This window comes from Amblyraja radiata, chromosome 1, assembly GCF_010909765.2.
Source record: "Amblyraja radiata isolate CabotCenter1 chromosome 1, sAmbRad1.1.pri, whole genome shotgun sequence".
Lineage (NCBI taxonomy): Eukaryota > Metazoa > Chordata > Chondrichthyes > Rajiformes > Rajidae > Amblyraja > Amblyraja radiata.
The window spans coordinates 90,766,735-90,793,516 of record NC_045956.1 but is presented as its reverse complement, the minus strand read 5'-3'; the positions used below and the strand labels follow the sequence as shown (position 1 = coordinate 90,793,516).

The following is a 26,782-nucleotide window of genomic DNA, read 5'->3' as shown; positions in this document are numbered from 1 at the left end:
GTTAGGTGCACTTGAGTTGGTTCAATTTGGATGGTTGCCAAGGAGAGATTCCTCAGGAGACAAAAAGGAACACTGCTAACATGGAAAGAAAAAATAGTGCAATTTAAAAAAAAAACTATGATTGGAGAGATTTGCTTCCAGAACCGTCCAACTTCAATCTCATCGCCAACGGTATTCTTCTATAACATTTAAATAATTTATTTTGTTTATGTATAATTTATTTAATTAAATAACTCTCTCTGTGGGAGCTTTCTGTACATAACTTGTTATCAAGATGAACTTGTTTTCTGAGAGTATAACAGTGACTATGCTTCAAAAAATACCCCATTAACCAATTCTCAGGTTTAACAATACTATAACCGCAAGTCCATTTGAAATACAAAACTGAGCCTTCATTAAGTATGCGCTGCAATTATGATAAAAGTTAACTTTTCTTTGAAAATAACCAGAATGAGTAAAAAGGGGAAATTTCTTCATTTTTCATTTACAGCAACGCAGACACGAGAAGAGTAGCAAAGTTTAAATGGAGTGCAATTGCCACTTCATATTCCATACTTTGCTCATTCAAGGTAAGTTACTGCATTAATTGTGTCTACTTTCACATCCTCAGTGCATTCTTGGCAATCTGAAATGAGTAATCTTCCTTATTTAAGACTACAAGTCATCTTGCTACCATTTCTTCAGCTGAACTCGTTCAGAAACAATCCAAGTAAGCAAGTTCCCCAGCTGTTGGCCCTTATGAACAATTATTTCCAGATATCAATACAGGTTTTCCTTCCAGTTATAAAAACCACATCATCCACTACATATGACTATGCCAACCACAGAGCAGGCAACCAACCAGAAATACAGAAACAATCTATACAGTTACAGTAAAAGGAGCAATATTATGAATGTTCTGCTCATAGTAACTCCTCATTTCAACATCCACATACCGGTAGTAAATTTTAACTATAATGGAGTATATCAAATGCATAGAAAATGAATCACAGGTCAAGAAAGGACAGGTTAATAATTAGTAGGAAAAGCATGTTGAGATTTTGACAAAATTTTCAGTCGAGTTGAGTTTATTGTTACATGTACTGAGGTACATTAAAAAGCTTTCATCGCGTGCTAACCAGATTTTGTTGCATGCTAAAGACCAGCTTAAGATACAACTGCAGCAGCCAGAGAATAATGACATGAATGTGAAGGGGGAAATATACCACGGAAAAGTTGTGAAATGTTTGGCCAGGGAGCATGCAATGGTGCAAGTGGAAAGTTGCAAGAGGAAAACACTGGGAGAGAGGAACCAGTGGACTTCTGCTTCTTTCAATTTTGTTTCCTGTACCAAAGGGATTATAACGTCCTGCAAGAAGGGTGATTAGTGAGCAATGATTAAGCATGTCAGCAATATATATCCAAACCACCACAGGCTGCAACAGAAATTCAAATGTACAGTTCAATGCAAAAAACATTTCAACGAAAAAGTGGGGAACAGAGAGAATACCGAAATGGTGGTGGAAACTGGGATAATGTGGGAGTCACAGTGGGCACCAAAAGTGATAGGACTGAAAGGTTTATAAAGGTCCTGTACCATTGTGGGGACCTAATTTGTGAGTTTAGAAGAGTTTGCGCTCGCCACAAACTCGCAGCATGGTCGACATGTGGTCCTAGGAGGTCACTAACTCTCCTTCATGCCCGAGAGAGGTATGAAGGAGAATTTTTTAGTATACTGAAAAATTGTCCACGAGTAAAATTTGGTCGGCATGGAAAAAAATCGATATTTTTTTACTCATAGGTTTAGTCAAAGTAGGTCGTAGTAGGTCGGCATGTTATTCGTGGGCAGTCGAAGGCAGTCGAAGGAGGTCGAAAGTGGTTGTCTTCAGTCTCCACTATTCGGTGTCAAATTTTCCCGAGAGCATCGGCGAGTAAATCGTAGATAGTCGAAGCTAGTCTTCAACATGGTCGTAGGAGGTCTTCTACATATTCGTAGAAGGTTCTCTACATAGTCGAAGGAGGTCGTAGGAGGTGTTCTACTTCGGCGATACAACAAGACCATGACACTCTCCTAAACCCACAAATTAGGTCCCCACAGTGGGACAGGCCCTTAAGGGTACTGATTGGGAAATTAATTCCTTCATCTCTTATAGAAAGTACATTGAACGTTACACGACAGCACAGGAACAGGCCCTTCAGCCCACAATATCCGTGCCAAACATAATGCCAAGTTAAACATTTCCTCTGCCTGCATGTAATCCATATCATTCCATTCCCTTCCATTTGCCTATTTAAAAGTCTCTTAAATGCTACTGTTGAATCTGCTTCCACCACTACCGTGGGCAGAGTGATCCAGGCACCCACCATTGTGAAAAAAGCTATCTCTGTTAATTTCCTATTAACTTTGCCTTTCTCAACTACAGTCTATGACATTTCCCTGATGGGAAACGGTTCTGACTGATGATCCTATATGCCTCTCATAATTTTACATACTTCTATCAGATCTCCCCTCAACCAGAAAACAATCCAATTTCATACCATGTCTGATTATAGGTAATAAGCTCTTACACAGGCAACATTCTGGTAAACCGCTGCTGCTTCTTTTCCAAAGCCTCTACATCCTTACTGTAAATGGGGCAACCAAAACTCCACACAATATTCCAAATGCAGGCTAACCAAAGTTCCAAAAAGCTGCAACATGACTTGCAGACTCCAATGCTCAGGGCCCAGACCGATGAAGGCAAGCCCATATGCCTTCTTTACCACTCAATCTATTTGCATTGCCACTTTCAGGGAGTTGTTGGAACCAGGGCTGTGGAGTCAATACCCAAATACCCGACTCCGACTCTGACCCCGACCCCATGTATAATAATTCTAAATCTGCTATGATGACAGTACACAAGATGGCATTTCATAACTACATGAATCATCAGGCTACCTTTTAAACCCATGTCCTTAAAGTTTTTAGTCTAATGGTTACCTCTCGTGGCTTTTTTAAATTGTTTTAGTCATTAAGACACTGGGATTATCAATGTCTTCTAGAAAGGGTTTTAGATCAAGCAAACGCTGGCGATGGCATTTGTTTATGTTTTGTTTCTCGTCGTTCTGCTGCCAGATGGCAGCACCGATGTGATTTCCCATTCTCTCAGGTGGAAATAAAGTGTGCTGTATGTTTAAAAAGTGGGATTTTCTTCGATTTACGTAGTCTCTGAAATTTATGTTGGAGTCGGAGTTGGGACTTTTTACCGACTCCAGCAGCACCAAAATTGCTCCGACTCCGAATCGACGACGCCACAGCCCTGGTTGGAACCCAAGACCCCTCTGTATATTAATGCCATTAAGGATCTTGTCATTGACTGTATACGTTCTCTTTACTTTCAAAGTGCAACATCTTGCACTTGCGTGGATTAAACTCCATCTGTCATTCCTGTAGCCGATGTATATTTTGCAGTATACATTGAAAGTCCTCCACGCTGTCCGCAACTCCACCAATTTAGGTGTTGCTGCAATCTTACCAACTATCTGTAGCTAAACCATCTAAGCAGTTTACATACATCAAAAAACAAGAGAAGTCCCAACACTGATCCCTGCGGAACTCCACTAGTCACAGACCTACAGACAGAATGGTGGAAAAATGTCGTACGATCAGACAAGTAAAATAGTTTCTGAATTACCTTCGGAATTTATTCTTTGCAGTTGAAAGAAACCTGTGGCCTACAAGAAGAAAGCTGACAGTGGTGTGGTTTAAATGAAACAACTCTTCACTGAAAACTTTGAATGCTCCAATATCCCTGAAATGGTTTACACCATGCTCAAGCATCAGAATGTCAGAGCCTGCCTCGCTCTTCTTTATATAATCCGCTCAATGTGTATTATTTTCCTTTGTGCACTTACGCAGTGTGCGCCAAGATAAAGGCGGAAGAATAGGATTATGTGAGAGTTTCAGATAAATGTCTGCCACAATGTTATGTACAGTGATAATAAAAATATAGCCAGGAAATAAGTTTTAATAGGATTGGGTGTCATGGTCCTGCCATATATCCATGATGCTAATAACATTTGTGACCTTATTGTTAATCAAGAATCAAAAACAAATTATTATTATGGGGAGAAACATGTAAGTGGGTAGTGACTGTAGGTGCGCTTGCAGAAATATGGGGCAGGAGGGATTCATAATGTAAGAGTAGATCATGGAAGCTTCCAAGTCTGCTTCATTCCAAAAAGTACAGATAAGCTAATACCATGAATTTCAATATTCAACTCTATCCCAATAATATTAACAACCACAATTCCCAATTAAATCATAATCCCAGATTTAAAATGGACAAAACATAAATTTTACTTCTAGTCCAGCCAATTTCAATGACTGGCTGAAAATAAAATGGTTCTTAAATAGGCAATTATACCTTTGTTACAGTCTACACCTAAGAGAAATAGCCACTCAAAATGTACTGTCAAGCCCTATAAGAATACTTAAAATTTTGCAAAAGTATTTCCTTCACTTTGCACCAACAATCAGGGGGAATTAAATTTAAGATAACTGGTAGAAAGATTAGAGAGAAATTTAGGAAAATATTCTACAACCAACTAATGATCTGCGTTCTGAACTTATTAACTGCTTGTGGAACTTACTGCACTAAATGACTGCATGCCTAAATACAAAGTGAGCACTTTTGCACAGTTATCCTATGGTTGCAAAGTATTTTAGAATATCTTGAGGGCTTAAAGTAAAATATAAATTCAACCTTCTTGTCTTTTTAAATGTGACAATTGAACAACTAAGATATATTGCGCAACAAACTCACCTTTTTTCATTTCCATAAGATTTTTGTGCAACCTTGGCATGTAGAATTAGTACGGTTTGATCACCACGCTCCTTAAGGTAATTTCTCATTGCTTCCCTAAATAAAAACATAAGATAGAGTATCTCTATAATACTAAAATTCTTCGTCTTGTTTGTGGCTGTGTGGGTGTATGTGTCAATCTGGTTAAATTTCCTATTTTCTTCAAAACGTTAGGCCACAGCCTTTCCCATTTTCACACCTCCTACTCACATTTTTCCCGTCGAGGCAATAAACGTCTTACTGTCAGATTCCCACCTATATTTCCGGACTTTTTCATCGTTTAAAGTTTTTAAAAAAGCCAGAAAATTCACCCATTTCGTAAAAAAAAAACCCCCCGTGACGTCACAATCGACTCGCAAAGCAGGGCGGGACACTCGGGGAGGGAGGGGCACTCCAGCGCACCGGCCGTTGCCGGCGCCCGGTGGGAAGGGTGGTGCTGGAGTGAGAGCCGAGCCTTGGGATGGAGCCGTGACCGGGGCTGAAAAAGTAGTCGCTGGAACCAAGGACGAGCCTGGGTCCGGGGTCAGGGACGAGCCCACTGGAGTCTACAGCCAGGGCGGCGGCCGAGCTGATGGCTGGAGTCTACAGCCAGGGCCGGGCAGAGTACGAGAACCAAGCTTTGTTCCCGGCCCTGGCAATGCTCTAAGACCTGGGAGGTCCTGGGGCAGGAATGGGAATAAGGGGAGGGGGAGGAGGATGAGAGGGTGATGAGGTGGTAGAGGGGGAGGGGGTGGAGGAGGAGGATGCCCCTCACTCCCACCCTCTCTACCCCCTCCTTCTCTACCCTCCCTCCCCCTCTCTACCCCCTATCTACTCACTCCCACCCTCTACCCCTTCTCTCTCCCTCCACTCTACCCCCCTCCCCTTACCCTCCCTCTAACTCCTCCCCCTCCCTCTCTAGGGATTGAAGAGGGGGAGGAGGGAGTGCTGGGGGATGAGGAGAAATGAGCAGTTGGGGGCTATGAGTGAGTGGTGCAATATTGCGTTGGGGGAACGGCTTGCATTGGGTGAACGGGTGAGTGGTGGAATCTTGCGTTGGGGGAGTAGACCCAACGGGTCTGCACGGTCTAGTATATCATAAAATCCAATTAACAATATAAAGTAACAGAGGATTTCAGAGCTGCAAAGCCTGGATACAATGTCTATGAGAATTTGTTTCCTGATTCGAATATTGGTTAGAAATGTGGCAGTGGTTAGATTTAAATTAAACCCATTTTATATGAAAGACTGAAGCTACAAAATAAAATAATCTGAGCTATGCGATGCAGTAGTGTACAATTGAAGATTAATTTGACAACCAACAACTTTCACAACCCTTATTTATTTTTGCAGCTTTTATCTATTTGTTTTAAATAATAAGGTTCACATTTTCTACTGCAATATGATAACATATTTCTGTGGAAGACGTGCAATATTTTTGTGGCTCTAAACCAAAGGAGGAAGCACCATATATTATGGAATCTTACCTGGTAAGGCGTTTGGGCTGAGGTCGCTCCCCAAACTTCCTGCAAAGCAAATAATAAAACAAAATACATGACAGGTATTAAAAGATTAAGTCCTAATCTCATAATGCCCATGTCCTCAAATTCACCAACTCCCCAAAATAAATTTATTTTTCTTCATTTAGGAATCAACATGAATCTAACAATTTGAAAGCATCTAATTTAACAACAATGCTCTACTTAATTTCCCCACTCCGCTTTGTCGCAAGGCAACAAAGATTTCTGAGCACCCAAAATATTTCTTACTCACGCTATGGGATGATCTGTATGAAGAGCAGACTTAATTTCCATTTTGCATGTAATGCAAGATATACCAGTCCAGTATGTCAACAATATAGCACCTTCTATTTATTAAAATGCTTGACGGCCCTTCGCAAAAGAGTTTACAAACTAAAGGGTGAGGCTGGTATTCAGAAGGCCAGTTTTAATGATGGGATGGTGCCTGGTCTAAAACTCACAGGATTAAAGGAGACATCTCATTTGCAGTCTTTTCATTGACCCTCAAACAAACTCTCTTTCTACTGATGCAGCCTAATCAGCTGTGTAATTGCAACATTTTCTGTTAAATTGCAAGTTTGACTTAGTCTCAACCAAGGCAGTAGAGAGGGAGATGGAATTGGTATGAATGACGAGGAAGAATGAGGCATCATCATGGGATTCATAGGATGTGGTCAATGCTACAGTACATTGAGGAAAAGGGGGGCGTAGAGGATAGGAAATCACTAAAGCACACATCTTCTGAGGAAAGACAAAATGCCGGAGAAAGACAAAATGCTGCAGTAACTCAGCAGAACAGGCAGCATCTCTGGAGAGAAGGGATGGATGAGGAGAGACCCTTCTTCAGACTGATGTCAGGGTAGCAGGCAGTACAGACATAAAATGTAGTCGCAGACAGTAAGACTGGTTGGGAAGGGGAGGAGATGGAGAGAGAGGGAAAGCAAGGGCTACTTGAAGTTAGAGAAGTCAATGTTCATACCACTGGGGTGTAAGCTACCCAAGCGAAACATGAGGTGCTGTTCCTTCAATTTGTGCTGGGCCTCACTCTGACTATGGAGGAGGCCCAGGACAGAAAGGTCAGTGTGGGAATGGGAGTTGGGGTTAAAGTGTTGAGCAACCGGGAGATCAGGTAGGTCTAGGCGGACTGAGCGTAGGTGTTCTCGCCGATATACAGGAGTCCACACCTGGAACAGCAGATACAGTATGAGGTTGGAGGAGGTACAAATGAACCAACCTCTGCCTCACCTGAAAAGGCTGTTGCAGTCCTTGGATGGAGTCGAGGGGGGGGGGGAGAAGAGGTATAAGGACATGTGTTGTATCTTCTGCGGTTGTAAGGGAAACTTCCTGGGGAGGGGGTGGGAAAGGACGAGTTGACCAGGGAGTTGCGGAGGGAGCCGTCTCTGCGGAAAGGGGTGGAGATGGAAATATGTGGCTAGTAGTAGGGATCCCGTTGGAGGTGGAGAAAATGTCGGAGGATTATGCACTGTATGTGATGGCTGATGGGGTGGAAGGAGAGGGCAAGGTTACGAATTGGGGGGGGGGGGAAGAAGGGGGAGCAAGAGGAGCTGTGGGATATCGAGGAGACCCCAGTGAGAGCCTCATCTATAATGGAAGAGGGGAACCCAGTCCCTAAAGAATGAGGACATCTCCGATGACCTGGTATGGAACACCCATCTTGGGCGCAGATGCGGCGTAGACAGAGGAATTGGGAGCAGGGGATAGAGTCTTTACAGGAGTTTCCCTCTCTCTCCATCCCCTCCCCCTTCTCTTACCAGTCTTACAGTTTCCGACTACATTTTATCTCTGTACCGCCCACTCAGTCTGAAAAAAGGTCTCGACCCGAAACGTCACCCATTCCTTCTCTCCAGAGATGCTGTCTGTTCCGCTGAATTACTCCAGCATTTTGTGTCTGTCTTCGATTTAAACCAGCATCTGCAGTTCTTTCTACAAGTGCTGGAGTAACTCAGGAAGTCAGGTAGCATCCTTGGAGAACATGGATAGGTGAAGTTTCAGGACAGGACCCTTCTTCAGAATCAAAAACTATCCAGGGATGCTGCCTGACCACAGTTACTCCAGCATTTGGTGTCTTTCTTTGGTACATCAGCATCTGATTCCTAGTTTCTGCACACACCCTCATTGATTTTGGTGATGGCAGGGTCAAAAGAACAGGAGATAGAACTCATGGGCAAGATAAACTCAGTTCATGAGTACAAGACCACCTCAAACAGATCGAATGGCAGATTAAAGTTTGGTTTGGGAAGGAAGGAAGCCGATAGAAACAGCTGATCAGATGGTCTCAATCTTAGTGACAAAGGCTCATTGCAATTGTTGGTGTCCGAATAGAGGAGCCAGGAAACGGCTGTTTGCATTAGAGACCATTCTAGGTATCCAAGGTGATCTGCAAGTGAGCAATTAGCCCAACCAAGATTTGTAGGACTTCAAAGAGTATAATATACTAGTTACAGTAGTAGACAAGCAATGTGTAAAATAAGAGTGAACATCTGGAGACAAGTTTGAATAATGCCATAACTAAATAAGTCCAATAAAAAGCCATCTATTATAATTGTGCTTATAAATGTACAGGATTGTTGGAAAACAATCCACTTTGATATTCTTTTTAGGAAAGAAATTGGCCAGAATTGCTGACTTGGCCTACATGCAACTCCAAAAATCACAGCAATATAGCATATTCCCTGCCCTTGCAAATGGCACATATTGGATGGCTCACAAGGCTAAACCTTTATGCAATACTTACTAACAAAGCTGTTCCACCACTTCAGAATAATCTAAATGGGGCTATATCACAGCACCAGCTCTTACAGGCTCGGCCCAAATACACAGGAAAATTAAATCCGGATTCAAAGTGAGAGTAATAAGCCATTTTGATCTTTCATCAATGACCCTGCCACAGTGTCAAAAAAGGTTTTTGGTGATGAGGGTAGTGATCAGTTACATTTACATCACTTCCCATAATAGAGCAATGTGTGTGTATCTGCAGTAATACAGCAGCATCAGTCGGGGTTGGGCCAGCAAGTAGCAGTAACATTCATATGCAATTTTAACTACATCCCCTTGACATTCAGCAGCATAATTATCTTCAATACATTGGGGGAATTTGTAGGAGGGAACAGGCTCAAAAGGTAGATGGTAGGGATTTTGAAGAGGAGATACAGTGCCCTCCATAATGTCTGGGACAAAGACCCATCATTTATTTATTTGCCTCCGTAATCCACTAGTTGAGATTTGTAATAGTAAAAAAAATAACATGTGATTAAAGTGCACATTGTCAGATTTTAATAAAGGCCATTTTTATACATTTTGGTTTCACCATGTAGTAATTGCAGCAGTGTTTATACACAGTGCCCCCATTTCAGGGCATCATAATGTTTGGGACACAGCAATGTCATGTAAATGTAAGTAGTCATGTTTCGTATTTTGTTGCATATCCTTTGCTTGCAACGACTGCTTGAAGTCTGCGATTCATGGACATCACCAGTGGCTGGGTGTCTTCTCTGGTGATGCTCTGCCAGGCCTGTATTGCAGCCATCTTTATCTTATGCTTGTTTAGGGGACTAGTCCCCTTCAGATTTCTCTTCAGCATTTAAAAGGCATGCTCAATTAGATTCAGATTGGGTGATTGACTTGGTCACTCAAGACTGACCATTTTGTAGCTTTGAAAAACTCCTTTGTTGCTTTAGCAGTATGTTTGGGATCATTGTTTTGCTGTAGAATGAACTGCCGGCCAATGCGTTTTGAGGCATTTGTTTGAACTTGAGCAGATAGGATGTGTCTATACACTTCAGAATTCATTATGCAACGAGAGTCAGCAGTTGTATCATCAATGAAGATAAGTGAGCCGTACCTTCAGCAGCCATACATGCCCCGGCCTTAACACCCCCACCACTGTGTTTCACAGATGGGGTGGTATGCTTTGCGTCTTGGGCAGTTCCTTCTCTCCTCCATACCTTGCTCTTGCCACATCCTTCGCTCCATAGATGCTGCTACACCCGCTGAGTTTCTCCAGCACTTTTGTCTACCTTTGCTCTTGTCATCATCTTTGTCTCATTTGTCCACAAGACCTTTTTCCAGAACTGCGGTTGCTCTTTTAAGTACTTCTTGGCCATCTGTAACCTGGCCATCCTATTTTTGCAGCTAACCAGTGGTTTGCATCTTGCAGTGTAGTCTCTGTATTTCTGTTCATGAAGTCTTCTGCGGACAGTCGTCATTGACAAATCCACACCCAACTCCTGAAGAGTTTTTCTCATCTGTTGGACAGGTGTTAGGGAGTTTTTCTTTATATTAGGGATAATTCTTCTGTCATCAGCTGTGGAGGTCTTCCTTGGACTGCCAGTCCCTTTGCATTTAGTAAGCTCACCAGTGCTCCCTTTCTTCTTAATGATGTTCCAAATAGTTCATTTTGGTAAGCCTAAGGTTTGGCTGATGTCTCTAACAGTTTTATTCTTGTTTCTCAGTCTCATAATGGCTTATTTGACTTTCATTGGCACAACTTTGGTTCTCATGTTGATAAACAACAGTAAAAGTTTCCAAAGGTGATGGAAAGACTGGAGGGAAGACTAGGTGCTGAGAGCTCTCTTATACCTGCATTAAGATTGCATTTAAACATGCCTGAGCAATTACAAACCCCTGTGAAGCCATGTGTCCCATACATTATGGTGCCCCGAAATGGGGGGGGGGGGACTATGTATAAACACAGCTGTAATTTCTACATGGTGAAACCAAAATGTATAAAAATACCCTTCAATGAAATATACCCTTCAATGTGCACTTTAACCACATGTGAATTTTTTTCTATTACAAATCTCAAATTATGGCGTACAGAAGCAAATAAATAAATGATAGATCTTTGTCCCAAACATTATGGAGGGCACTGTATTTATGATGCAAAGTCAAAGCGAAACACTTTCTATTCTCGTAGATGATGCCAGACCAGCTGCGTATTTCCAGCATATCTTTTATTTCATTTAGTTTTGTACAACTGTAGCATGACTTCCACATGTATATCCCAGCCCTAAAACTTCCACTGGTTTTGTTACTTTTATCCATGTTCTAATCTAAGCCTTATCTAGTGCTGTAACACAGATACACTCCAATAGTGTAATGTCCCTCACCACAATATCACCATGATGCCCTTCAATTTGATTTATGATCCAAATGGTGAAATATTAAATTTGTGTTTGTAAATAAACGTAACAGTACTGTCAACTACTGTTGTACACCATGCAATATTTTAGAACACGACCTCATAACAAAATGAGATATCCATACAGCAGCAAATTGCAATCAATAGATAGCAAGAATACTTCTTGCATTTGTTAATTCTGAATAAGCCCAATGCATGAACCACATTTTAAATCAACGTTGCATTCTTTGAGTGTTTTTTTCCATATTATTTTCCATATATCAGAATGTTTACAATGAAGAGAACTGCTGATATTTTCACAAATAATCCTTAGTATGTAAATTAACGTTTGAAGGCCTCAAATACACTTGCTGCAAGCTAGCCAGTCTCTGACTTGCATTCGTGGGTGCAAATATTGCTTGCCACTTAAACTCATGCATGCAGATATGGATTAATTTAGATGCTGAGGAGCCAAGGATGGAATTGAACATTTAATAATCAAATATCCCTACTTCTGACCTAATGATAGACCAGTCACTACTGAAATAAATGGAAATGAGGGACTCAAGGAATGACTGGAGTGAAATCTAGTTTAGTTTGATTTATTATTGTCATGTGTAGCGAGGTACAGTGACAAGATTTCTTGCATGCTATTGAGACAGCGAAAAGACTGCATGCATCCGTCAGGGAGTTGAGATGACCGAACTCCATAATCCACAACTACCTCGAGGCAAGATATGACATCAATGATTTCAATGTTCCCTAAACCACCTTGTTCTTCCCCTCATCAAATGCCACCTTGATATCTCACAGCTTACAAGAATTAAACCCTTTAGTTAATGTTTCACTGAGATATTCGAGTAACAGCCTACTCTATTTCCCTTTCCAATTGCTCACTGTCTGGATATTAACTTTATTTCATGAACCAGTGCATCATGTTCCTAATGTACATAAAATAGACATTGCCTATCTAAATATGCGATTTAATTATTATTTTTTAAATTACATGGTTCCAAGATTCACAAATGTAGCTGATGATTAATTAATTCCAATACCACAAAATCCAAAAATATATAAATTTCATTTTTCAATTCATGACTAGCCCCCAGTATTATTTACAAATAATTCTGGATTTACAAAGCATTCTAATCCTTTGACAAACTGAACATACTCTTTACTGAAATGCATAAAGTTACTGATGGAGCAACAGACTAAAATAATTGCACGCTACATGATGATAGATGAACAAATTCAAACGTTTTATAGAATTCAAAAGTTCAAGTTATTAGATAAAAAATTTATTGCGGAAAATAATCACTGAATTATGTCATTAACTAAACTCAAAATGACAAGATCTGGTTATTTATTATTCTTCCATATAATTTACTACTTATAACACAATGAATTTGCATTTCCTGCTCATGTGTCATTGCAGTTATAACAGTATGCAGGAGAACTTTTACTCACACTCTGAGCTATGAGCTAGGCTAAACGTTGCTGGCTGGTCCTCAGACTTCAACACAATGGAGACAAGAAATTGCAGATGCTTGAATATTGAGAAAAAGTACTGGGAGGAATTTGGCGGGTCAGGCAGCATCATAACCTGCCAAGTTGCTCCAGGATTTTGTGTTTTACACATACTCGGGGTCCAAAGTGATTGTGATAGCTTGTAAATAAGTCTTAATGGCAAAACGCACAAATATTAAGCTTAGAATGATTTAATAATTAAAAAATGTACCCCACAATGTAAGTGTTTTAATTATTCCTTTTACTCCTCTGCTGCCTGCACTTTGTTCATCATTTATAAATATTTTGCTCAGTTATCATGGCATATTTTGAATAATGCTTTTATGATGCTAAAGGTAAAAAATGCAGTCAACGTGGTTCCCCAAACTCATTGGCAAGAGTTGGAAATCCCAAACTTGATGAATCCTTCACATCTAGCTGACAATATGTTGAGTATTACAAACTACCTGAACAGGATTAATTTCAATAACATTGATCACGTACACATGCTGGAAAACACATCAAGGCTTGGGCAAGATTACAACTCAGAAACTCGGGTCAGGCAGCCACCTTGGACAGTCGATATTTGGGGTTGGGACCCTTTATCTGAACAATGAGAAATATATTTGCTTTACCAGACTGATTCCTGGGATGTCAGGACTTTCATATGAAGAAAGACTGGATAGACTCGGTTTGTACTCGCTAGAATTTAGAAGATTGAGGGGGGATCTTATAGAAACTTACAAAATTCTTAAGGGGTTGGACAGGCTAGATGCAGGAAGATTGTATCCCGATGTTGGGGAAGTCCAGAACAAGGGGTCACAGTTTAAGGATAAGGGGGAAATCTTTTAGGACCGAGATGAGGAAAACTTTTTTCACACAGAGAGTGGTGAATCTCTGGAATTCTCTGCTGCAGAAGGTAGTTGAGGCCAGTTCATTGGCTATATTTAAGAGGGAGTTAGATGTGGCCCTTGTGGCTAAAGGGATCAGGGGGTATGGAGAGAAGGCAGGTACAGGATACTGAGTTGGATGATCAGCCATGATCATATTGAATGGCGGTGCAGGCTCGAAGGGCCGAATTGCTTACTCCTGCACCTATTTTCTATGTTTCTATGTTTCTACTCTGTATTTTTTAAATGCTACATATACCATTGGGTAAAGATTAAGTTAATATACAATGGCAAATCTGTTATATTTGGCACTATAATTGCAGCCTTTGCAAACGTATTTCTCTACCCCATTGGTCACCCTCAGACTATCTTTGAACGGACTTTACTGGCTTTACCTTGCACTAAATGTCATCGTGTATCTATACACGGTAAATGCATTGTTTTTCCGCTGACTGGCTAGCAAGCAACAAAAGCTTTTCACTGTATTTTCATACATGGCAATAAACTAAACTGAACTGATAAACTAAACTGATTTACGCATGTATGCACAACTTTATTTTTTTTTAAACAAAAAAGACAAAACATTTCTTTGCTAGAAACGTAACTTGTGCACAGTATCAGACAAATATTTAAACAGATAAATGGACCACCACCACTTGAATGCAGCACAGAAACGGGACTTTTTGGCCCACCTGTTCCATGCCAACCATTTTACCCGTTTGTTCTAATCTCGTTTACCTGCATTATGCCCACATCTCTCTATGCTTTTCCTATAAAGAAACTTTCCAAATGCCTTTTAAATATTCTATTTTTATCTGCCTCAACCACTTCTTCTGCCAGCTCGTCCTAGATAACCTCAAACCTGTACTCTCTAATTCTACACTCCCTTGTCTTGGACTTAATATAACCTTGAACAAGCCACCCTTACATTTCCTATTATGGATTAGTTTTCTGGTATCAAGAGGTTCGCATTTTTTCCAAAACAAAATACTAATGACTTTATAAGATAAAACCAACACGGGACAGGCAGAACCTGTGAAGAGGAAAGGTTAAATATATGAATTTTTAACTTGTTTTACGTCAAAATTTAAACAAGTTTATCAGCAGAAACAGATCTAGGAAGCGAGGAAAAGGTCAGATGTAAAAGGTAGAACCATCATCATTCCACCGAAGAATGCCATTTGGCCAATCTGCCTCATCAAGTCCACGTTGCCTCGTTGTAGAGCAATTCAGTGAGTTCCAGTCGAGTTCTGCATCTCTGCAAGTATCCTTCAAGCAATCATCTAAACCTCTTTTGAATGTATTGATCATCTCCACTTCCATAACACTCCTAGGCAGTAAGTTCCAGGTCATTCCCAGTCACTTCATTAACAAGCTCTCATCACTCCATCCCTCCCCACAACGCTAACCTTCCTATTCAAAATTATACAATGTTTCCAATCTTTGCTGATGGGAACAGCTTTACTTTGAACAGTCTGAGATTAAAAAGGATTACCATATTTCCCGGCAATGAAGGCGCTATTTTTATAACACAAAAATAAGGCGCGAAAATTTACCTGCATCTTGGAGGCCGAAGGTTAGGTTGTTAGCCAAGAAAGATAGACTTGGCTATCCTTCAGTACAGCAATATCAAGAATGATGTTGCTGTACCGAGGGATAGCCAAGTCTATCCCTCATTGCTGGCAGCTGATGGGAACCGGCTGTAAAAGGGCAGCGCCGCTGAGGGGGGAGGGGGTGGCGGGAGGGGAAGAGTTATTTTCATAGCGTGTGGGGAGTCTGGCCCGGGTCAGCATGGCCTGGGCTGCACAAATTGGCTGGGCCGCCAGGGGTAAAGTTGCGGAGAGGGCAGGAGCGTTGAGAAGGAGGGGGTCGGGGATCATGCCAGCAACTCAGTCAATCACTGCTGCCGTGGCGCTCCGGGCACGGAGCCACCGCATTGTGGCCGGGGAGGGAAGTAGCTCGGGTAGCTGCAAGCGGCCGCCGGGACCAGACAGCGGTACCGGTCGCCACCTCAGCACCTTCTGCCGAATCGCCCGCCAGCCACGGTGTCCTTCAGCACAGGCGCAACCGGTGGAGGTGGTGGTTGGCGGGTAGCTACTGGGCGGAAGGTTGGCTGCTCTGATGCTCTCTCTCTCTCTACTAGTGCCGGGGCAGGCGACTTGGGCGCTACAGCCAGTCCCGGGGACGCGAGGGATCTGGGAACTGCAGCCAGTCCCAGGGCACTCAGGTGATGTTGCCGACCCCTGGACTAAACCAGACCCTTGATCCTGTCCCTCCATCCTTTTTTCAAAAATTAGCAACTTAAATTGGGGGTGCGTCTTCGATGCAGGTGCGTCTTCATTGCCAGGAAATACGGTAAATGCAAGACAAAAGGAAACCTACTGCTGAGATCCAAATTTCGTAAATGGTCCCACAAAGGAAAATAATGTGGTTGATTGGTGAACACAGTGAAAGTCATGATAAACCAAGAGACATAACATACTGTGTTTTCAATTAGTGTGATGTGACTAAGGCCTCTGCAATAATGCGATGGGAATTTATTTTCGATTGATTGAAAGATACAGCATGGAAATGGGCCCTTCTATTTACCAAATCCACGCTGACAATCAATCACCCACTCAACGAGTTCCATGTTATCCCACATTCGCATCCACGTCCTACACGGTAGGGCAATTTAGATGCCAATTACCCAAAAAACATGCATGTCTTTGGGATATAGAAGGTAATGGTAGACTGGTAGACTGGTAGAATCATAATCAGTCACAATCACAATGATTGACTGGTAGAATCATAATCAGTCATAGGGAGAACGTGCAAACTCCACACAGATAGTACCCGAGGTCAGTTTCGAACCCGGTCCTCTTAACGTTGAGGCATCAGCTCCACCAAATGCGCCAGTGTGCCACCACTGAAGTAATTCAAGGGGATGTCTTTCATATCATGGGGCTGACCTAGTGACCTGTGACAGTAACAAATTGGGCCCCTGGCAGTAAGAAACTGAATATGCCGTTGCATGGAAGTCATGAGTACAATTATTTCTGCTGAAGGGTGTTTCCCAATAGCTGTAATACAAAATAGCTATAAAGAGTGTAGCAAGGAACTGCAGATGCTGGTTTAAACCGAAGATTGACACAAAATGCTGGAGTAACTCAGCCGGACAGGCAGCAACTCTGGAGAGAAGGAAAGGGTGACATTTCGGGCCTCGACCCAAAAAGTCACCCATTCCTCTCCAGAGATGCCACCTGTCCCGCTGAGTTACTCCAGCATTTTGTGTGTATCTACAAAATATGAAATTCATTTATGAAATCTATGTAACCCATTTAGCAACGTAATCAGATCTGGTACAACCCAAGCCAAGGTAGTGTACCTGAAAATGTTTTCAAACCCACGTATTGTCTATACGCATGCCTGCGCCTCTTTGCCCTTTTTCAGTCGTTTTGATACACACTTCTGCCTTTCAGCTTCAATTCTTCTCTGCCCCTCTTGTTGTGTAGTGCAGCAGGACTTACTTCAATTACAAATAGTTTAAGAATCTACACTACTGATCCCAACACAAATAGTCAGGCAGCTCAGGCCAGGCAACTGGTCTCCATTTCGCTCTGTGGAAGGAATGATATTAACATGTTTACATTGCTATTGATTGCGGAATTGCCACAGGAGGTGTTGGCTTTTTTTAAAATTACCGGTACCTTGGAAACTATCACAAGTAACCACTATCTTTCAACCTGGTATACTACAGAGGAACTAGTTTTACCTGATCACCTTAAATGTAAAACGTTTACTGCACAATACTGCACACATTCAAAGTTGCTGATGCCCAAGTGAAAGTTAAATGATTGTTGTACTGTAGTAAATGACCAGAACAATTTCAAATGTACCACAGAATTAAGTCTAAAAAGTTATCAAGGGAGGTCCAAGTACATTTAAGAACATGTTTCTAACCAGCTGCCATGACCATTCAATTACCTCACTTCCTTCATCAAATGTTTCTGCAGTCAGACCACACTGGTCTGACTGCAGAAACTATACAGTTGCACGGTAGAGAGCATTCTGACTGGTTGCATCGTGGCTTGGTTCGGCAACTTGAACATCCAGGAGCGAAAAGGACAAGAAGTTTAGACCACGGCCCAGTCCATCACCGGCTTTGACCTCCCCATCGTCGAAGGGATCTATCGTAGTCGCTGCCTCAAAAAGGCAGTCAAAATCATCAAAGATCCACACCATCCTGGCCACACACTTATTTCACCATTGCCATCAGGAAGAAGGTACAGGAGCCTGAAAACTGTAACATCCAGGTTCAGGAACAACTTCTTCCCTACTGCCATCAGGCTATTAAACACAACAACAAATAAGCTCTGAGCTCTGAACTGCAGAAGACAATATTAATATTGCACTATATTTGTTATATATTGAACCTTTTCTTTTTTTTCTCTTCCACCGTTATGTACTATGTTTACATATTCACATGTTGTTTAAGAAAGAACTGCAGATGCTGGAAAATCGAAGGTAGACAAAAGTGCTGGAGAAACTCAGCGGGTGCAGCAGCATCTATGGAGCGAAGGAAACAGGCAACGTTTCGGGCCGAAACCCTTCTTCAGAAGCGTTTCGGCCCGAAACCCTTCTTCAGAAGCGTTTCGGCCCGAAACATTGCCTATTTCCTTTGCTCCATAGATGCTGCTGCACCCGCTGAGTTTTTCCAGCACTTTTGTCTACCTTACATATTCACATATTCTGTTGTGCTGCAGCAAGTAAGACTTTCATTGTCCCATCCGGGACATATGACAATAAAACACTCTTGACTAACTTTTTTTTTGAATTCTGAAATACAACTAAAAGGCATGTGTTCACATTTTACAACTAAAATTCTATGGCCTCTATTACAACCGGGAAAGCCCTTTTACACCTTGGCTGGCTGCCAACACTTATGGAGGGGCAGACACTCCCACTGTATCACTGGGGGCCCTGTCACAGCAGTGAGCAGGAGACCTGTCATCTCACCCAGAGCCACGTGTCCACCAATCACACACCAATTTCCATTTCATGCAGAGATCCTTTTTATTATCTTCATATCCCTTGCCCCACGTAGTCCACCCCCATGATTAATCAAATAACACGGATGAAATCAGGTTTCAAAATCCAATGCCAGATTTTCTGGACTTGGCTCACCCCACCATATTCTAAATGATTCCGTTTATCCCGATCATATAACCTGCACCATTAAAACAAAATATCTGATCATTTCATGGCACCATGTGAAAAGTTGCCCGTGGAAAATCATGCGGTGCCCACCATAATATTTGGTACAAAGACCCATCATTTATTTATTTGTCTCTATTCCACAATTTGAGATTGGTAAGGAAAAAAAATCACATGTGGTTAAAGTGCACATTGTCAGATTTTAACAAAGGACATTTGTTTCACCATGTGGACATTACAGCAGTGTTTATACATAGTCCCCCCCCCATTTCAGGGCACCATAATGTTTGGGACACAGCAATGTCATGTAAATGAAAGTAGTCAGGTTTAGTATTTTGTTGTATATCCCTTGCGTGCAATGACTGCTTGAAGTCTACGATTCATGGACATCACCAGTTGCTGGGTGTCTTCTCTGGTGATTCTCTGCCAGGCCTGTATTGAACCATCTTTAGCTTATGCTTGTTTTGGGGGCTAGTCCCCTTCAGCATATAAAAGGCATGCTCAATTGTGATCAGATCGGGTGATTGACTTGGCCACTCAATAATTTTTTAGCTTTGAAAAACTCCTTATCATTGAAGATAAGTGAGCCAGTACCTTCTTCAGCAGCCATACATGCCCAGGCCATAACACCCCCACCACCATGTTTCACAGATGAGGTGGTATGCTTTGGATCTTGGGCAGTTCCTTCTCTCCTCCATACTTTGCTTTTGCCATCACTCTGATATAAATTAATCTTCATCTCATCTGTCCAAAAGACCTTTTTCCAGAACTTTGGTTGCTCTTTTAACTATTTCTTGGCAAACTGCAACCTGGCCATCCTATTTTTACGGCTAACCAGTAGTTTTCATCTTGCAGTGTAGCCTCTGTATTTCTGTTCATGAAGTCTTCTGCGGACAAATCCATACCCGATTCCTGAAGAGTGTTTCTGATCTGCCGGACAGGTGTTTGGGAATTTTTCTTTATAATTGGGTGAATTCTTCTGTCATCAGCTGTGGACGTCTTCCTTGGCCTGCCAATTCCTTTGCGATTAGTAAGCTCACCAGTAAAAAGGCAATACGGGGAGAAAAGATGAGGTACAAAAGTAAGCTAGCCAAGAATATAAAAGAGGATAGTAAAAGCTTCTTTAGGTATGCAAAGAGGAAAACAATAGTTAAGACCAAAGTTGGACCCTTGAAGACTGAAACAGGTGAATTTATTATGGGAAACAAGGAAATAGCGGGCGAGTTGAACAGGTACTTCGGATCTGTCTTCACTAAGGAAGACACAATCTCCCTGATGTACTAGTGGCCAGAGGATCCAGGGAGACGGAGGAAATAAAGAAAATTCACATTAGGCAGGAAATAGTGTTGGGTAGACTGATGGGACTGAAGGCTGATAAATCCCCAGGGCCTGATGGTCTGCATCCCAGGGTACTTAAGGAAGTGGCTCTAGAAATCGTGGATGCACTGGTGATAATTTTCCAATGTTCTATAGATTCAGGATCAGTTCCTGTGGATTGCAGGGTGATAATATTTTCCAACTTGTTAAGAAAGGCGAGAGAGAGAAAACAGGGAATTCTAGACCACTTAGCCTGACATCAGTGGTGGGGAAGATGCTGGAGTCAATTATAAAATATGAAATAGCAGCACATTTGGATAGCAGTAGGAGAATCGGTCCAACTCAGCATGAATTCACGAAGTTGAAATCATGCTTGACTAATCTTCTGGATTTTTTTGAGGATGTAACTAGGAAAATGGACAAGGGAAAGCCAGTGAATGTAGTGTACCTGGACTTTCTGAAAGCCTTTGATAAGGTCCCACATAGGAGATTAGTGGGCAAAATTAGATTGGGGGTAGGGTACTGCCATGGATAGAAAATTGGTTGGCAGACAGGAACCAAAGAGTAGGGATTAACGGGTCCCTTTCAGAATGGCAGGCAGTGACTAGTGGGGTACCGCAAGGCTCAGTGCTGGGACCGCAGCTATTTACAATATACATTAATGATTTAGATGAACGGATTAAAAGTAACATGAGCAAATTTGCAGATGACACAAAGCTGGGTGGCAGTGTGAACTGTGAGGAGGATGCTAGGAGGATGCAGGGTGACTTGGACAGGTTGGGTGAGTGGGTAGATGCATGGCAGATGCAGTTTAATGTGGATAAATGTGAGGTTATCCACTTTGGTAGCAAAAACAGGAAGGCAGATTACTATCTAAATGGTGTCAAGTTGGGAAAAGGGGAAGTACAACGGGATTTGGGGGTCCTTGTTCATCAGTCATTGAAAGTAAGGATGCAGGTACAGCAGGCAGTGAAGAAAGCGAATGGCATGTTGGCCTTCATAACAAGAGGAGTTGAGTATAGGAGCAAGAGGTCATTCGGCAGTTGTACAAGGCCCTAGTGAGACCACACCTGGAGTATTGTGTGCAGTTTTGGTCTCTAACTTTGAGGAAGGACATTCGTGCTATTGGAGGGAGTGCACGAGGTTAATTCCTGGGATGGCGGGACTGTCATATGTTGAAAGAATGGAGCGGCTGGGCTTGTACACTCTGGAATTTAGAAGGATGAGAGGGAATTTTATTGATACATATAAGATTTTTATTTTTATTTTTTTAATTTAACCTTTATTTTACTCAATCTCATTGAGATTAAAAATCTCTTTTACAAGAGAGTCCTGGCCAAGATTATTAAGGGGTTGGACACGCTAGAGGCAGGAAACATGTTCCCAATGTTGGGGGAAGTCCAGAACCAGGGGCCACAGTTTAAGAATAAGGGGAAAGCCATTTGGAATAGAGACGAGGAAAAACGTTTTCACACAGAGGGTTGTGAACCTGTGGAATTCTCTGCCTCAAAAGGCAGTGGAGGCCAATTATCTGTATGCTTTCGAGAGTTGGATAGCGGAGTCGGGGGATATGGGGGAAAAGGGAGGAATGGGGTGCTGAGTGTGGATGATCAGCCATGATCACAGTGAATGGCGGTGCTGGCTCAAAGGGCCAAATGGCCTCCTCCTGCACCTATTGTCTAAATCTCAAATTTTGGAGTACCGAGACAAATAATAAATGATGGGTCTTTGTCCCAAACATTATGGAGGACATTGTATATATTTCCAATAGATTAACCATACAAGTTACTTCAATAGCTACAATTTTAGTATATGGAGATCTTAAAAATACTAAATTAAAGCAACACCTTCCAGTTACACATTTTTTACAATATTGAAGGACCAAAATAACACCAATGGGATTGATCAATACGATTGATGTTTTAAAAATATTTTTTTTAAAACAGCAGACACACTTCAAGATAAAACAAGTTCCACCCCACTTATAAAACCTAATATGTTCCAATTGCTGCCAAGGAAGAATAGGCAAAACCTGAGTTAAATCTCTCAATGCATCTGATCTTGCTGACCAGGTCCTGCTGCTCAGTAGTTACCACCTCCAGCAGTCCTCCACAGCTCTTCTTAACGTATCCAGATGTTGGGAACCAGTCTTGGTGGCACGTGGCACCCCAGACAGAGTACAGCAGCCTATGCTCAGTAGTGCCAGTACCACCAGAAATAGTAAGAATGCATTGTCACTATTATCCAAATTCTCAGATAAAATTATGATGTACCATTTGATAAAAGGTGAATAGTAGGAATACAATGCAATATTTATGCATACAGTACAATTTGCAACTGTGTTGAAGTCCTGCGATTGAGGATGTTTCTATTTTGGGGAGAAGATAAAACCGGGCCTTGCGTGGTTGGGGAACGAACGATAAGGTTGGAGGCTTGAGGCAGTCTGAAGAAGGATATCGACCCAAAACGTCTCGCATTCCTTCTATCCAGAGATGCTGCCTGTCCCGCTGAGTTACTCCAGCAATTTGTGTCTATTTTTGAAATTCTGCAATTGCTGGATTTATGAAAAACAATGAAAATGCTGGTTCAGCATGAAACTGAGTTCAGGCTGCATCAATGGAGAGAGAATTTAAATGTATAACTTTCTTTCATGGATAAGCTATGATCAACAACCCGAAATATTAACCCTCCTTTTTTAATTGAATTTTATCAATGGTTTTTTGATCTTTTTTCATATTTGGACTGATAATAATGAAATCAAGCCGTGATACAATGGAATCTGGTGCGGACAAATATGATTTAAAAAAATTAAATGTCAGTATTATAGACTGAAAAATTAATTTTTAATGTCTTTTTTTAAGATGGTTTATATATTACAACAGTGCTTGCAACATACACAGTGGTAACCATAAGATGAGCTAATTATTCAAATGAGTGTTCTTTTTCATACCATAGTTTATAAAGATGAACTTATGAGTGTTCTTTTTGGTATGATTTTATAAAACCCAAAAATAACAATGTGCAAGCTAAATATGAAATTTCACCCTTTCCTGTAACAAAATAAATCAATTCCAGAAATTAGTTTCTTTAAAATGCATACCAAAACAGGTGTAAAAGAATTGAGGGTATTCTGGTAAAACCTTAGTCAAAAGGGTAAACTGAAGTGCAAAGTGCAAGTGGCAAGACCGGAAACCAAGGTAATTAAACTGAACTGAATATTTGCTCATTCCAAAACACCAGCAAAAAAGACAATTTGAAAAGTTTTGTGCAAATCACAAAGAAAATCAAGCTCAAACATCACATTAAAAATTACATTTTGAACTAAACTAAGAAACTAAAACCAAATAAGATATGTTACAAAATATAATTCAGATATTTAAAGTGACTTGATGTGACTTGACGACAAGTGTGTTTAGAGTAAATTAGCCGAATTCTATTTTTATATTTCAAAACTCAACTTGGTACAGTCTGCATTTTCAAACTTGTTCAACCATTACTATACGTTAGGATGGGAATTGTAGCAAAATTGCACATTATTGCAATAACAGGGCTCAAATTTGAACTGTAATTTTTCACTGTGATCTCATGTTTTGAGAATTTAATGTTTGAAACAACGACATTTAAAAAAAACTAATCTTCAAAAATAAGCACCTTAGATACTGACTTTTGCTGTGCATTTTCACACCAGTGACTTGAGTGGATGTCTAGCACGTTCAAGGAAAACCAAACAATTTCCTTGAATATTGTAGATTTTTACATTGTAATTTTCTAATAACCTGGAACCATTAAAATAGGAAGAATTGAATCAAAGTCTGGATGAGCAGACAGGAGCCAAGGTTATGGTTGCAGGGTGTGGAGGTAATGATTTACTGCTGAAGGAGCAGGGTTCTGGAGATCATAGGAAATAAATGTGCTTATTTAAAATTATTGAAGAACATGAAAGCCTGCAGCATAGCATGATCAGCCCGAAAAAATATGGCAACAATTTTTAGCAAGACGTTGTACACATTGGACGAGTTGTACCCATATTAGTTTACTTGCAACTGTGATTATAATGCAATGTTTTGCATGCTACCATCTTTAATCTGAAATAACACTGCACTATAAAAATACCGAATAATATTAAAAGCACGGATGGCTTGTTCATGCTTGTTCAAATGTACTTTAAAAAAAAAAATAATACCAGCGTGACCGCTAAATAAAACAATTTAAACCTAAATGGCCCCCGCATCTCGCATTCTCTAATGAGCAGACAGGGAACCAAACCCAGTTCAACAATATGTAAATAAGAGCATGGTCATGATCAATATGATCATGACCATGCTCAAGGGCTGAATGTCCTATGCCTGCACCTATTTTCTATGTTTCTATGTTACAATCTCTATGTTACAAACTGGGTCTGCGCATCTCTCTGCAATTGGATCCTCGACTTACTCATCCACAGACCACAGGTCTGTTCGAATTAGTGGAAACACTTCATCCTCAGTAACAATTAGTGCGGGAGCACCTCAAGGCTGCGTGATCAGCCCCCTGCTTTACTCACTCTTTACCCATGACTGCATAGTGCGAACTCCATCATCAAGTTCGCCGACAACACCACTGTTATTGGACGAATCGACCGACTGACCAAATGGTGCCAGCATAACAACCTGGCACTCAACCTCAGAAAGACCAAGGAACTGATTGTGGACTTTGGTAAGGGAAGGAAGAGGACCCACAATCCTGTTTACATCAATGGGACGATGGTGGAGAGGGTCAAAAACTTGAAATTCCTGGGCATGCATATTTCCGAAGATCTTTCCTGGACCCAACATACCGATGCAATTATAAAGCGGCTCTACTTCCTGAGAGAGGATTACGGAGATTCGGCATGTCGAAGAGGATTCTCCTAAACTTCTACAGGCGCACGGTAGAGAGCATTCTGACTGGTTGCATCGTGGCCTGGTTCGGCAACTTGAATGTCCAGGAGTGTAAAAGACTACAAAAAGTCGAAAGGATCTATCGTAGCACTGCCTCAAAAAGGCAGCCAAAATCATCAAGGACCATCCTGGCGCCACACTCATCTCACCCCTGCCATCAGGAAAAGGGTACAGGAGCATGAAAACTGTAATTTCCAGGTTCAGGAGCAGCTTCTTCCCTACAGCCATCAGGCTATTAAACACAACAACAAATAAGCTCTGAACTGCAAAAGACTATTATTAGTAGTATTATTATTGCTATTTGTTATTCATTGAACTTTTTTTTCTCTTCCCCTGTTATGTACTATGTTTACATAATGACATATTCTGTTGTGCTGCAGCAAGTAAGAATTTCATATGACAATAAAACACTCTTGATTCTCTTGAGTCCTCTCAGTCAATGAAACAGACAATTAAACTAACACGAGGAGTCAGAAAATGCTACCTATATCAATCAGGTTAGATAACATTAGTGGAGAGAGAAATAACTCATATTGCATCTTTCTTCAAAACAGAACAAGGATTCTTCTGGAAAGTCATTAACATGAAATGTTTAATTTTCTTCCCATAGATACTGCCTGACCTCTAGTATTTCCAGCATTTTGCTTTTCTTTATTGAATTGAGTGTTTGATTTTTCAATTAATAAGATAAGGCAGTTCCATGAGCAATCTCAACATAACGATAATAGTACCAAGAAGTTCAGAGAAATGAAGGACTATCATTTTAAAGCAGTTTAGTTTTAGGGGACAGGGCAGGGTGAAAGCCACAAGGATGTTTCTCCTCACAGAATGGCTTAGGGGACACATGGAGTACAACCTCAGAACAAAGGTGCTCGATTTAAGATTTGGGAGAATTTCTTCCCGTGATTCAGCAAACAGGTTCTTTAGCCCAATTTACCCATGTTAACCAACATGCACTGTCAGCCCCATTCACCCACATTTGTTCCACATTGCTCCAAGTATTTCCTATCCATGTACCTGTCCAAATGTCTTTTTAATGTTGTTATTACACTTCATCAGGCAACGTTCCATATACCCAAAAAAATTGCGATCTTCGAGAGACAATTACATCAATATTAAGTCTTTCAGAGAAGATGTTCATGTGCTCATCTACAACAACTTTAATGGTTTTAAGATTAAAATTGAATATGTGATAATTTTGCCTTCAGTTACTTTTGCAACTCAGAGAATGAGGTGGTTTGGCTGCAGCAGGGCCTAAAGAGCATTAAAAATTGGGATGATGTGAAGAGTAAATTGCAAATTGCTACTTCCTACAAGTGCCAGACCAGGATAAGAGAAACATAAAAATTTATGGTGCAGAACAAAACTATTTGGCCCATTAAGCCCATATTGGCATTCTACCAAGCTCTTGGTTTACCCAGCACATGTAATGTGCATAAATAAACTTATTTTTAAAAAGGATGAGATGGTTTCTTTAGTTAAGGAGTTTCAG

At 41.1% G+C, this 26,782-nt stretch overlaps 1 protein-coding gene across 3 annotated transcripts in view; it reads right to left on the bottom strand.

Moving 5' to 3' along the window:
- rbpj (recombination signal binding protein for immunoglobulin kappa J region) overlaps window positions 1-26,782 on the bottom strand; it is a 96,577-nt gene that overhangs the window by 49,243 nt on the left and 20,552 nt on the right. For all 3 annotated transcript variants that reach the window (XM_033026590.1, XM_033026602.1, XM_033026596.1), the window contains exons 2-3: window positions 6,290-6,328; window positions 4,785-4,880 (exon numbers count right to left, since the gene is read on the bottom strand). In XM_033026590.1, coding sequence (XP_032882481.1) covers window positions 4,785-4,880; window positions 6,290-6,328 — 135 coding nt within the window. The remainder of the gene's footprint in view (window positions 1-4,784; window positions 4,881-6,289; window positions 6,329-26,782) is intronic.